The sequence below is a fragment of the Saccoglossus kowalevskii genome, chromosome 13 (genome assembly GCF_978046115.1).
Source record: "Saccoglossus kowalevskii chromosome 13, keSacKowa6.1, whole genome shotgun sequence".
NCBI classification, from domain to species: Eukaryota; Metazoa; Hemichordata; class Enteropneusta; family Harrimaniidae; genus Saccoglossus; species Saccoglossus kowalevskii.
In genome coordinates, this window is record NC_140653.1 from 32,316,986 (window position 1) to 32,332,065 (window position 15,080).

General features: G+C 37.0%; 1 protein-coding gene across 1 annotated transcript in view; it reads right to left on the reverse strand.

The window, feature by feature from the left end:
• The window catches only part of LOC100369959 (ubiquilin-1-like), a 31,098-nt gene that overhangs the window by 11,696 nt on the left and 4,322 nt on the right, over positions 1-15,080 (reverse strand). The window contains exons 2-9 of the mRNA XM_085507226.1: positions 14,157-14,259; positions 10,787-10,836; positions 9,576-9,800; positions 8,999-9,124; positions 6,644-6,772; positions 5,722-5,845; positions 5,271-5,510; positions 4,768-4,925 (exon numbers count right to left, since the gene is read on the reverse strand). Coding sequence (XP_085363352.1) covers positions 4,768-4,925; positions 5,271-5,510; positions 5,722-5,845; positions 6,644-6,772; positions 8,999-9,124; positions 9,576-9,800; positions 10,787-10,836; positions 14,157-14,259 — 1,155 coding nt within the window. The remainder of the gene's footprint in view (positions 1-4,767; positions 4,926-5,270; positions 5,511-5,721; positions 5,846-6,643; positions 6,773-8,998; positions 9,125-9,575; positions 9,801-10,786; positions 10,837-14,156; positions 14,260-15,080) is intronic.

The following is a 15,080-nucleotide window of genomic DNA, read 5'->3' on the forward strand; positions in this document are numbered from 1 at the left end:
ATCATACTTTGCATATACAGTCAAACCTGTGTTAACGACCACCTGTGCAGAGCGGCCACCTGCTCATAGCGACCACCTTAGTACAGTCCCTTCGCAATTTACACGTTAAAGACACTGGATATAACGACCACCTGTCCAATGCGACCAGCGACCACCCTATTGTAGACCTATTCACACTTTACCCTTTGTATAACGACCACCAACATTTTCATCAGGCGGTCTCAGCAAAAAGACAATAGCTACTTGCGAATCGCTAACAGGAAAGTGGCCATACGTTACGTTCAGATGACCGAGAACGCAATCTTTATAGGGTATAGACAGGGGTGACCATCGCAACTTGGTTTTTGAAGTTGCGAAAAAGTTAAAAAAAAAGTTGAATATCATCTTAATGTAACGCCTGGAGACTGGAAAGATTTTAACAACAAATTAAAACAGTTTCATTCAAAGTTTGAAATGAAAAACTAGCTTGTTTCCGATCGGTACTGTGCTATCGATCCCCAGCTGGCCAACGGCACTTCTTTGGATTGTCTCGCATATGGAGAGCAAATTCCTCTCGTCTCGATAACACAGAAAAATGAACCAGTTTTATCAAATGAGAAATGTTTTATTTACCTTGTCGATATGAAATATCCAAACAAAATAATAAAACATTTGTTTATTTCGTTTTCATCACGGGATTGCAAAATCCGACCTATTATGGCCGCCATGTTGTTTGTTGTTGATCGTTATAAATTATGCTAATGAAGCTAGCGCATGGGCAAAACGTATTGTTACTGAGGGGTCATCTCAGGGTTATTCTCAACGAAAGATGTTTTTTATTTTGATCTTCTTTTTTTGATAAAAGGTAATATCAATAATTCGCAATCGAGAAAATTCGTTTCGTTTGGGCAGTTTTGACACGTCGATGGTTGCAACAAATAACTGTAAAATTGCATGTACGATCATCGTGTTTCATTTCCGGTTCGTTTGACTTTCTGATTCAACACCGAGAGTTGGAGCAATCGTTATGAGTTTGGTAAATTTTATTTATTACCAATGCTTCTTCATTTTTAATGCTTGCTTGCTTGTTTTTTTTTTCAAACACGGCAACTTTGTCTGTGCATTTTGTCACAGTGTACGATCGACAATGCTAACAATGGGACTGATTACCGCCTGTGATGGAATATGTGTAAGAGACTGGGGAATAAGACTGCATGGCGAGAGTGTGAAAGACCGAGCTGAAACACCAATGTGGCCGATCGTTGACAATCGTTCTCATGCATTAAATACAGCAATGAATCCATGGGCAGAATCACTTGGTTTCAGTGAATTTACATGATATAATTTGTAGTAAAAAAGTAAAGCTGTTTAATTATCCAGATGAAAATGAGTGGCTTTTATTAAAAAAGACCTATTCATTGTACAATGTGTAGGTTTGTTTTTATGTTTTGCTTATGATCTCCCTTAAAATTCCCGCCCTAATTAATATTCATGATTGAATGAATAAATTAGGCCACCTCCATATAAAGACCACCTGTCTATAAAGGACAGTTTGGCTCAGTCCACTGACTGTCCTTTATAGACAGGTTTGACTGTACTAATCAGTGTGGCTAAGTCTAGATTGTGTGACATGGCTTGCATCATACTTTGCATATACTAACCTGTGTGGCTAAGTCTAGATTGTGTGACATGCCTTGCATCATACTTTGCATATACTAACCTGTGTGGCTAAGTCTAGATTGTGTGACATGGCTTGCATCATACTTTGCATATACTAACCTGTGTGGCTAAGTCTGGATTGTGTGACATGGCTTGCATCATACTTTGCATATACTAACCTGTGTGGCTAAGTCTAGATTGTGTGATATGGCTTGCATCATACTTTGCATATACTAACCTGTGTGGCTAAGTCTGGATTGTGTGACATGCCTTGCATCATACTTTGCATATACTAACCTGTGTGGCTAAGTCTGGATTGTGTGACATGGCTTGCATCATACTTTGCATATACTAACCTGTGTGGCTAAGTCTAGATTGTGTGACATGGCTTGCATCATACTTTGCATATACTAACCTGTGTGGCTAAGTCTGGATTGTGTGACATGCCTTGCATCATACTTTGCATATACTAACCTGTGTGGCTAAGTCTGGATTGTGTGATATGGCTTGCATCATACTTTGCATATACTAACCTGTGTAGCTAAGTCTGGATTGTGTGACATGGCTTGCATCATACTTTGAATATACTAACCTGTGTGGCTAAGTCTGGATTGTGTGACATGGCTTGCATCATACTTTGCATACACTAATCTGTGTGGCTAAGTCTGGATTGTGTGATATGGCTTGCATCATACTTTGCATATACTAACCTGTGTGGCTAAGTCTGGATTGTGTGACATGGCTTGCATCATACTTTGCATATACTAACCTGTGTGGCTAAGTCTGGATTGTGTGACATGGCTTGCATCATACTTTGCATATACTAACCTATGTGGCTAAGTCTGGATTGTGTGACATGGCTTGCATCATACTTTGCATATACTAACCTGTGTGGCTAAGTCTAGATTGTGTGACAAGGCTTGCATCATACTTTGCATATACTAACCTGTGTGGCTAAGTCTGGATTGTGTGACATGGCTTGCATCATACTTTGCATATACTAACCTGTGTGGCTAAGTCTGGATTGTGTGACATGGCTTGCATCATACTTTGCATATACTAACCTGTGTGGCTAAGTCTGGATTGTGTGACATGGCTTGCATCATACTTTGCATATACTAACCTATGTGGCTAAGTCTGGATTGTGTGACATGGCTTGCATCATACTTTGCATATACTAACCTGTGTGGCTAAGTCTAGATTGTGTGACAAGGCTTGCATCATACTTTGCATATACTAACCTGTGTGGCTAAGTCTAGATTGTGTGACATGGCTTGCATCATACTTTGCATATACTAACCTGTGTGGCTAAGTCTGGATTGTGTGACATGGCTTGCATCATACTTTGCATATACTAACCTGTGTGGCTAAGTCTAGATTGTGTGACATGGCTTGCATCATACTTTGCATATACTAACCTGTGTGGCTAAGTCTGGATTGTGTGACATGGCTTGCATCATACTTTGCATATACTAACCTGTGTGGCTAAGTCTGGATTGTGTGACATGGCTTGCATCATACTTTGCATATACTAACCTGTGTGGCTAAGTCTGGATTGTGTGACATGGCTTGCATCATACTTTGAATATACTAACCTATGTGGCTAAGTCTGGATTGTGTGACATGGCTTGCATCATACTTTGCATATACTAACCTGTGTGGCTAAGTCTGGATTGTGTGATATGGCTTGCATCATACTTTGCATATACTAACCTGTGTGGCTAAGTCTAGATTGTGTGATATGGCTTGCATCATACTTTGCATATACTAACCTATGTGGCTAAGTCTGGATTGTGTGACATGGCTTGCATCATACTTTGCATATACTAACCTGTGTGGCTAAGTCTGGATTGTGTGATATGGCTTGCATCATACTTTGCATATACTAACCTGTGTGGCTAAGTCTAGATTGTGTGACATGGCTTGCATCATACTTTGCATATACTAACCTGTGTGGCTAAGTCTAGATTGTGTGATATGGCTTGCATCATACTTTGCATATACTAACCTGTGTGGCTAAGTCTAGATTGTGTGACATGGCTTGCATCATACTTTGCATATACTAACCTGTGTGGCTAAGTCTGGATTGTGTGACATGGCTTGCATCATACTTTGCATATACTAACCTGTGTGGCTAAGTCTGGATTGTGTGACATGGCTTGCATCATACTTTGCATATACTAACCTGTGTGGCTAAGTCTAGATTGTGTGATATGGCTTGCATCATACTTTGCATATACTAACCTATGTGGCTAAGTCTGGATTGTGTGACATGGCTTGCATCATACTTTGCATATACTAACCTGTGTAGCTAAGTCTAGATTGTGTGACATGCCTTGCATCATACTTTGCATATACTAACCTGTGTGGCTAAGTCTGGATTGTGTGACATGGCTTGCATCATACTTTGCATATACTAACCTGTGTGGCTAAGTCTGGATTGTGTGACATGGCTTGCATCATACTTTGCATATACTAACCTATGTGGCTAAGTCTGGATTGTGTGACATGGCTTGCATCATACTTTGCATATACTAACCTGTGTGGCTAAGTCTAGATTGTGTGACATGGCTTGCATCATACTTTGCATATACTAACCTGTGTGGCTAAGTCTGGATTGTGTGACATGGCTTGCATCATACTTTGCATATACTAACCTGTGTGGCTAAGTCTAGATTGTGTGATATGGCTTGCATCATACTTTGCATATACTAACCTGTGTGGCTAAGTCTGGATTGTGTGACATGGCTTGCATCATACTTTGCATATACTAACCTGTGTGGCTAAGTCTAGATTGTGTGACATGGCTTGCATCATACTTTGCATATACTAACCTGTGTGGCTAAGTCTAGATTGTGTGATATGGCTTGCATCATACTTTGCATATACTAATCTGTGTGGCTAAGTCTAGATTGTGTGACATGGCTTGCATCATACTTTGCATATACTAACCTGTGTAGCTAAGTCTGGATTGTGTGACATGGCTTGCATCATACTTTGCATATACTAACCAGTGTGGCTAAGTCTAGATTGTGTGACATGGCTTGCATCATACTTTGCATATACTAATCTGTGTGGCTAAGTCTGGATTGTGCGACATGGCTTGCAACATACTTTGCATATACTAACCTGTGTGGCTAAGTCTGGATTGTGTGACATGGCTTGCATCATACTTTGCATATAAGGTGCTTGTAACATATTCTGCATCAACTGTGGATTGTCAGACATCTGCTGTATAATACTTTGCATGCCTGGTGTTCCAAACATACCACTTCCCATACCACCCCCTAGGGTATAAAATAACACAGTGTCAGTGAGTTCAGGCATTATTACACTTGTTAACCCATTTCCCAACAGAATTTGGATATTTATTGCTATATTTACATCACAGAAGCACCTAGAGGGTTGCAACTACAGGAAAGATGTATTGTAATGAAGAGTTCAACTCCATGAGAAAATGACCCAACTATACAATACCAAAAATGAAATTTTAGGCAGGTAGTGCAGTTTAAAATATTTCGAAGTTAAATTCACCAAATACAATTCAAAAGATATTCTTCAGCACGCATTGTCATACACGCTATCATCATTTTATGTCATTTGTAGCATTCTTGACACTACTAGACACATACCTGGAAATCCAGGAAATGCTGTTGGTGCTGGTTGAGTAGTTGATGTAGCAGTAGCTGTGGGCTGAGTACCACTAGCTGTTGTGGTGGTAGTGGGTGTTGTAGTGCTTGTATTTGCAGTTGTTGAGGCTAAAGGGGAAGCAGGAGAGGTTGTTGTCGCTGACGTTCTCTGAGAAGCTGGTGCCCATGGATTTGGCAAGGGATCAACATTTTCTGTGCCTTGCTGAACAGAACCTGAATCATCTGAAAATAAAGATGAATTAATCAGAAAATGTAAAATAAAGTTGCCACAGCCCAACCTTTTCAATGTAAAATAAACATTAGTCATAGTTCACAATAAAAAAAACAAACTTTTTTATCTGCAGGCAATAAAAAATTATAATCATTTGGTCTAAATTAACATAGAATCTATAGGAAAATTAAGGTTATGAGAGGGCACTCTCTACATATATACCTGCATTGGGGTTGATTAATGCTGAGAATGGGTTGGATCCTAGGCCTTCCTGAGCGGCATTCAACATAGGTTCTTGTATATCAGTATACATTCTACGTAGAGCATTATATCCACCTGGAATGCTCTGAAATGAACAGTAAACAAACTTTACTTACAAGGTGTACCATGAGTTCCTTATTTTGTATATTCTAAGACATGTATCTAATAGCACTAGTACATGTATATCTGTTTGTGGCATATAAGGAAAATAGTATTTTTAGCTGTAACAAAAAAAATCATACTACTTTCAAACAAAGTATTAATATTCTAAAAAGGTGGAATGGACACTTATTATAAATTAGTATCTTGAAGTTTTTTTCATTTATCTGCAAGAAATAAAAGTCACAGTCCTTGTCTGTGAACAAGAAATATTAAATAATCACATTTGAGAAAACAAAATTATGTCTCGTCTTTTAAGCCTACTTTTAATAACAAAAGTGGCAAAGGTATGTCTGAGAAATGGATAAAGACACAGGAAAATAAATCGCACAAAAAAATAATATGCATCAGTAATAGTATGATGTTCAAACAAGTTTGAATAAAAAAGGCACATATGAGAAACGCTTGATATATTTGGTGTTTTTTGTCAGTCAAAGACAAAATAATGAAAAACAAATTAATAATAAGCATATGCAGACCATTAATACTTCTTTTTGTACCAACTTTAAACTAAGTCAGTCCAAGTATGTCTGAGAAATGATGTCGGATGGATGCAGGGAAGGATGGACAAAACCCAAATTAAAATACCAATACCAAAACTTACTGAGATGAATTAACAGAAAAATTTTAATATGATCAATTTGGAAGTTATATTAGTTGATGCTAATACCGTTCCCTAAAGAGGAACTTATTTCTTCCAACAAATATATTTTCTATAACTTACCTCTAAATTACTAAGTGCTCTATCTTGACTTCGCATCATTTCCTGCATCATAGCTGGATTCCGCGCTAATTCCATCGTTTGCCTCAACAATTCAGGATTATTTAACATGTGTGAAATCTCAGGATTCCTCTGAAATAAACCCCACAGGTTAATCGTTGCAAATCAACCATTAGAAAGCTGCATTGTAGGGCTATATCTAAATTCTGAAAGCTGCATTGCAGGGCTATATCTAAATTCTGAAAGCTGCATTGCAGGGCTACATCTAAATTCTGAAAGCTGCATTGTAGGGCTATATCTAAATTCTGAAAGCTACATTGCAGGGCTACATCTAAATTCTGAAAGCTGCATTGTAGGGCTATATCTAAATTCTGAAAGCTGCATTGTAGGGCTATATCTAAATTCTGAAAGCTGAATTGTAGGGCTATATCTAAACTCTGAAAGCTGCATTGCAGGGCTATATCTAAATTCTGAAAGCTACATTGCAGGGCTATATCTAAATTCTGAAAGCTGCATTGTAGGGCTATATCTAAATTCTGAAAGCTGCATTGTAGGGCTATATCTAAATTCTGAAAGCTACATTGTAGGGCTATATCTAAATTCTGAAAGCTGCATTGCAGGGCTATATCTAAATTCTGAAAGCTGCATTGTAGGGCTACATCTAAATTCTGAAAGCTGCATTGCAGGGCTATATCTAAATTCTGAAAGCTACATTGCAGGGCTATATCTAATTTCTGAAAGCTACATTGCAGGGCTATATCTAAATTCTGAAAGCTGCCTTGCAGGGCTATATCTAAATACTGAAAGCTGCATTGCAGGGCTATATCTAAATTCTGAAAGCTACATTATAGGGCTATATCTAAATACTGAAAGCTGCATTGTAGGGCTACATCTAATTTCTGAAAGCTGCATTGTAGGGCTATATCTAAATTCTGAAAGCTACATTGCAGGGCTACATCTAAATTCTGAAAGCTGCATTGTAGGGCTATATCTAAATTCTGAAAGCTGCATTGTAGGGCTATATCTAAATTCTGAAAGCTGCATTGTAGGGCTATATCTAAATTCTGAAAGCTACATTGCAGGGCTATATCTAAATTCTGAAAGCTGCATTGTAGGGCTATATCTAAATTCTGAAAGCTGCATTGTAGGGCTATATCTAAATTCTGAAAGCTGCATTGTAGGGCTATATCTAAATTCTGAAAGCTGCATTGTAGGGCTATATCTAAATTCTGAAAGCTGCATTGCAGGGCTATATCTAAATTCTGAAAGCTGCATTGTAGGGCTATATCTAAATTCTGAAAGCTGCATTGTAGGGCTATATCTAAATTCTGAAAGCTGCATTGTAGGGCTATATCTAAATTCTGAAAGCTGCATTGCAGGGCTATATCTAAATTCTGAAAGCTGCATTGTAGGGCTATATCTAAATTCTGAAAGCTGCATTGTAGGGCTATATCTAAATTCTGAAAGCTACATTGTAGGGCTATATCTAAATTCTGAAAGCTGCATTGTAGGGCTATATCTAAATTCTGAAAGCTGCATTGCAGGGCTATATCTAAATTCTGAAAGCTGCATTGTAGGGCTATATCTAAATTCTGAAAGCTGCATTGTAGGGCTATATCTAAATTCTGAAAGCTGCATTGCAGGGCTATATCTAAATTCTGAAAGCTGCATTGTAGGGCTATATCTAAATTCTGAAAGCTACATTGTAGGGCTATATCTAAATTCTGAAAGCTGCATTGTAGGGCTATATCTAAATTCTGAAAGCTACATTGCAGGGCTATATCTAAATTCTGAAAGCTGCATTGTAGGGCTATATCTAAATTCTGAAAGCTACATTGCAGGGCTATATCTAAATTCTGAAAGCTGCATTGTAGGGCTATATCTAAATTCTGAAAGCTACATTGCAGGGCTATATCTAAATTCTGAAAGCTACATTGCAGGGCTATATCTAAATTCTGAAAGCTACATTGCAGGGCTATATCTAAATTCTGAAAGCTGCATTGCAGGGCTATATCTAAATTCTGAAAGCTGCATTGTAGGGCTATATCTAAATTCTGAAAGCTGCATTGCAGGGCTATATCTAAATTCTGAAAGCTGCATTGTAGGGCTATACTATAAAGGCATTAATTATTCACTAGTTTTTAATTTCGCTATTTTTGTCGATAAGTAAAATCTGTGAAAGTAAATCCACATGAACATGTAAAACAACAATAGAACTCATTGTTTCTCTGCTAAATTTGTGAACCAGTGGAAAGGCTCAAACAGTAAAATTAAATGCCAGTGAAAATAAATGTTTTTTGCCTTCAGAAAGCTGCACTGTAGGGCTGTATGTACTGTGTGAATGAAACACATTGTTACCTCCATAAGCTGCTGCATTTGTGGATTACTTAATATAAGCTGTCTCATAATTTCTGGATTTGACATCATACTCTGCACAAATGGATTGTCCATGATTTGTTGCATCATTTGAGGATTTCTCATTAACTGTCAACAAATGAAATAACATTAGACCATCACAAATGTGATTCATTAAAGGGGCACCTTCCAGTTAAGCCTAATCTCACAACAAATTTACTTTCTGGATTAAAATAACAATGGATAACAAAAGATAGATTAACTTTGTAAACAACATAAACAATAGTGTCCCATGATTCTTTGGTGCAATCCATGGGATTGAGCGGTTCCCCTTTAAATGTAATGACTTATCTATATTATCTATGTTAATTGTTTTATCTTCCACCACTTTTGCTTCAGCGAAATGTTTTGAATCCAACCTTTTTACACTAGAAGGACATTCTTTCCCATTATTTTAATTGCCATTTTATGTACCAGTTAAGACAAGGTCACGATTAAAGGTCACAATTAAATATCAGGAAAGTTCTGAAAAATCTGATAAAATATTATCAAAGAAAAACAAAATATTTGCTAATCTCACCTCTGACTGCATTCTTTGTTGCATTTCCATAAAATTAGCTGATCCCATTCCTAAACCACCTAACCCAGATAAACCACCTAATCCACCAACACCAAATGGAGCAGCAGGGTTTGTTCCTGTATTTGGTTCATTACTAGGAGCAGCTGGACTTGGACTAGGTACAGACTGTGGTGTTGTTGATGGACTTCCAGGAGATTGTGCCCTCTCTGCTGCCTGCTGCTGTGCCTACAAATAGACACCATAATCAGTTAGTATTTGGAAATATTAGGATTTTAGGGATTTTTATAAAAAACAAGCAGCCTGTCGGCTGAGATAGCTCCGCTGTTAGCAATGCACATTTCAATTAAAGAACAGAAGACATCATTAGAAAATGAACAATATGTATAGTACCAAAGCAATCGGACTTGCAGTTTTTAACAAGAAGTCGAAAATATCACTTTTTACCAAAAATGACAAAAATATTCACCAAAATTAGAAAATTGAAGATATCATCACAAAATGAACAAATCTGAGAGAGGTCCACATGTAGTACCTATATATATAATATCAAAGCAATCGGACTTACGGTTTTTAACAAGAAGTCGAAAATATCACTTTTTACCAAAAATGACAAAAATACTCACCAAAATTAGAGAATTGAAGATATCATCACGAAATGAACAAATCTGAGAAAGGTCTACATGTAGTATCTATATATGTAATATCAATGCAATTGAACTCTTGGTTTTTAACAAGAAGTCGAAAATATCACTTTTTACCAAAAATTACAAAAATATTCACCAAAATTAGAGAATTGAAGATATCATCAAGAAATGAACAAATCTGAGAGAGGTCCACATGTAGTACCTATATATGTAATATCAAAGCAATTGCACTTGCGGTTTTTAACAAGAAGTCGAAAATATCACTTTCTACCAAAAATGACAAAAATATTCACCAAAATTAGAGAATTGAAGATATCAACATGAAATGAACAAACCTAAGAGAGGTCTACCCAAGGTACATATACACCAAGTATCAAAGCATTCAGGCTTGTAGTTTTCAAGAAGAAGTCGAAAAAGTAAAACATTGACACGGACGACGGACGCCGACGGACAATCACTCATATGATAAGCTCCGCTCGACAAAGTCGACAGCGGAGCTAAAAATTAATAGAGGAAAAAAATGATTAGTTGTTGCTGCAATGGCTAGATTAAATTGTATTGACTGACCTTATTTGCTGATCTAATAACCAAGTGTACTGTCAAACCATCTTTAATATCTGTAATTAAAACTTACATTACATTACATGTCCTAACAGTGTTTCCCATGAAACCAAACTTCTTAACTCTAAATCAGAAAAGAATACAAATTAAATTCTCTCTAATTCTAGACAAGAACAGATATACAGTCAAACCTCATTAGTATGAACTCAATGAAATTACAATTAAAAACCAGTTTAAAATGCTTAAATTTCTATGCAATGGGCATCAACGACAATGCTTAGTGCGAAAACCTATTTACAACAACTTGGTTTTCGTCCGAGAACAATAGGTTGTTTACATTTATAAACACATGCCTGAGTGGCTTTGATAATTCTGATCATAAAACTTGTTGCCAAGATCCGGTGTGGTACATTATAAACAATGCATATGAGACTGTTTGGGTACAATTAACCTGTCCAGCCAATTTTAACACCTTGCTTTGGAAAACTGGGTCACCCTGAATTTAAAGCTAACATGGATGGGTTCAGAGAAGTTGAAATCGGTCATCCTCGGTAAATCAAACAAGTCATTGTCAATGACACGTCCCCGTTCCGTTCATATTTGAGTGACATATACATTCAAAGCAGATCATGACCGAAATGCACCTGCATATGTACAACACATTGTGCAAAATCTGAACAAAATCCATACGTGATTTTGATGCATTTTCGGCCTTAAAATGGCCATCATTCCGCTATTGTTAAGCAGATCATGAAACAAATGCACATATCTATTTGTGACATGATGTACCATGTGTGTGTGAAGTTTGAACTTGATCAATCCAGACATGTCTTGGATACGGATCCAGAACTGAATTCTTTAACAAAATGGCCGCCAGTCGGCCATTTCGAACTTGATCCGAAAAAGAAAGACGTGCATCAAGGTCCTATTATGTTTAATGTATGTACCAAATTTGAACAAAATCCATCCATGCATAACTGAGATACGGGTCCGGAATGGTGAAAATGTGCGATTTCAATGCATTTTCGGCCTTAAAGCGGCCCCCATTTGGCTATAGTTAATGAGATCATGAAACAAATGCACATACATATTTGTGACATGATGTACCTTGTGTGTGTGAAGTTTGAACTTGATCAATCCAGACATGTCTCGGATACGGATCCAGAACTGAATTCTTTAAAACAAAATGGCCGCCAGTCGGCTATTTCGAACTTGATCCGAAAAAAAAATGACGTGCATCAAGGTCCTATTATGTTTAATGTATGTACCAAATTTGAATGAAATCCGTCCATGCATAACTGAGATCTGGGTCCAGAATGGTGAAAATGTGCGATTTCAATGCATTTTCGGCCTTAAAGCGGCCCCCATTTGGCTATCATTAATGAGATCATGAAACAAATGCACATACATATTTGTGACATGATGTACCTTGTGTGTGTGAAGTTTGAACTCGATCAATCCAAGCATGTCTCAGATACGGATCCAGAACTGAATTCTTTAAAACAAAATGGCCGCCAGTCGGCCATTTCGAACCCGATCCAAAAAAAAAAATGACGTGCATCAAGGTCCAATTATGTTTAATGTATGTACCAAATTTGAACAAAATCCGTCCATGCATAACTGAGATCCGGGTCCGGAATGGTGAAAATGTGCGATTTTGATGCATTTTCGGCCTTAAAATGGCCGCTATTCGGCTATCGTTAATCGGATCATGAAAAAAATGCATGTGTATATGTCCCATATAATGTGTGATGTATGAGTGAAGTTTGAACTTAATCGATCCATGCATGTTCGAGATACAGGTGATCACGGACGCACGAACGGACGCACACAGGGCAAAACATAAGTCCCCGTTTTCGGACTGCGTCCGAACGGGGACTAATAAGTATTTTAAAAATGTGAACTTGGATACCCTTCCTGTCAACTACGCAGCAAACAAAGCCTGGATGAACAGTAATTTATTTTGAGATCGCTGCTATCGACATGATACACTCGTCTTGGGTAAGGTCAAGTCAACCTTCATTTCAAACGGTTTCCATAAGTTTGACGACAATTGCGAACACAATGACAACAATTAATCCACCCTTTGGGATAATCTTTCACAACAGCTAGATGTACCAGACCTACTTTCTTTTTCTGATTTTATATACTGTGGAATACTTTATTTTCGCTGGAATTAATTTTCGCTGAAAATACTTTTTGGGCATTTTGTATGGAATTTATTTTCATTGATTTTTGATGAGTTTAATGTGAAATATAGGAAAAAAAGTATATTCTCTGGATTTTATTTTCACGAAATCATCCCTTCAGCGAAAATAGCGAAAATAAATTCCAAGCGAAAATAAAGTATTCTACAGTATATTGATATTGATATTTGTGATGACATTGTTGCATCGGTGATAACGGGACCTCTAGATATCGCTTCCGTTTTAGACAATGTGCTGTCTTCATCACAAGCACTAACTTGCCTTTTCAAGCTAAGAAATTATCTCCAATGCTATGATAACATTGACATTGAAATGTTTAGTAGGTTTCTTGCCGTGGAGGACATTCTGTTTCCTACAATGTGCAATCATCGGCGATGTTTCCTACAATGTGCAATCACCGGCGATGTTTTCCACAATGTGCAATCACCGGCGATGTTTTCTACAATGTGCAATCACCGGCGATGTTTTCTACAATGTGCAATCACCGGCGATGTTTTCTACAATGTGCAATCACCGGCGATGTTTTCTACAATGTGCAATCACCGGCAATGTTTTCTACAATGTGCAATCACCGGCGATGTTTTCTAGGTTGTAGAAACATTCTTGTCACCAGTGCAAATTATTTTTCCAATAACCAATTTTATTCAAAATTCACGCTCTGTGTAATCAATTTGTAACTGCTTCAAATGCATGTGAACATTTTGTTTGTTTGAAAAGCGCACCCTTGTGGCTAATTGGTTACAACATGGAGGTAAAAAGAGAAGGAGTCACGCCAATATAATCCTTCTAAACTTCTTTTGTTTTAGCCAAGTTTAATCCTATAATTCCCTTTGTCTTATCGTCCTTTCACCCCGGTTTTACTATAATCCAATATTGCCTGAACACTTTTACCCAAGTAGAATGAAGGTGGACACGACTAAGATACTTCTGACACAAGAATGTTCAGGCATTTTGGGAAATTATTCCCTGTGACTGACTGCTTGAAAGACTAAAAAAAAATTAAGGATACTTGTATTTTTAAAACAGAAATATACAACTGATTTATTACTTGGTTTGCCAAAAATGGAACATAATGGCTACCTCTCTTTACTAAAGATGAACCAAAGTTCAGGCAAATCCATTGATTCTAAACTAAACTAGAATAAAGCAAAATCCATAATTGCACTTACTATGTTGATCAATTGTTTCATTATCCTTTAAAATTTTTCCTGCAAAAATAAGACACAACTGTTCTGGAGGAGCATTAAATCGTTTTGAAATTTCTGCTTTGAACTGAAAAGAAATAGAGAAATTTGCAAGTCTGATTAGTTACATTGTACACATATACAAAACAAAATACAGGAATTTTGATTTGAGCATCATCATAATTAAAATACTTGTCAACCATTTCATCTGTTTTCACATTGTATGTTTCCCCATGACAATCAGGCTATATTATGCTTTATTCACACAAAGATCATTGGAATTATGTATTATAAGAAAGCAAACGGGGAATTTTCTTGTAAGATATTTCATGACTTACTGACTAATGAGGGAACTTTATAACGGTATGCCCAGAATCCTCATCCGACTGATTTGATGTACACCTGAACACAGTCAATCAATCTCTGTATTTTTTAAAGTTTTTTGTCTGAGATTGAATGCATTCTGATTACTCAAGTATAAGCTTTGATACATATTATCTGGGCTTCTGCTAATTCTTTGCAAGTGACCAATATCTTGGCCCAGGCTGGGCTTTTACTAACATTGCTAGTCACCAACGGCTTATCTTTCACTAACATTGCCAGTCACCAACGGTTGGGCTTCTGCAAACCGTTCACCGAGAATAACACTATTTATTTGCTTAAACTTATCATTGATTTGATTGGTCATTGTAACTTTGAACTTGGTCCATCAATCATCAATTCAAAACAGACTATCTAATCAATATTCTAAGTGAATTACATAAAAACTTAAAACTGTCATTATATTCAAGTGATATTCCTTGTATGACACAACAATATGGAGACAGTATTTACATGGTTGTTATAAAAATACTCTAAGGATGTGCAATACAGTTTCACTTGTGTGATGTGCACATTGATGAAGTTCAC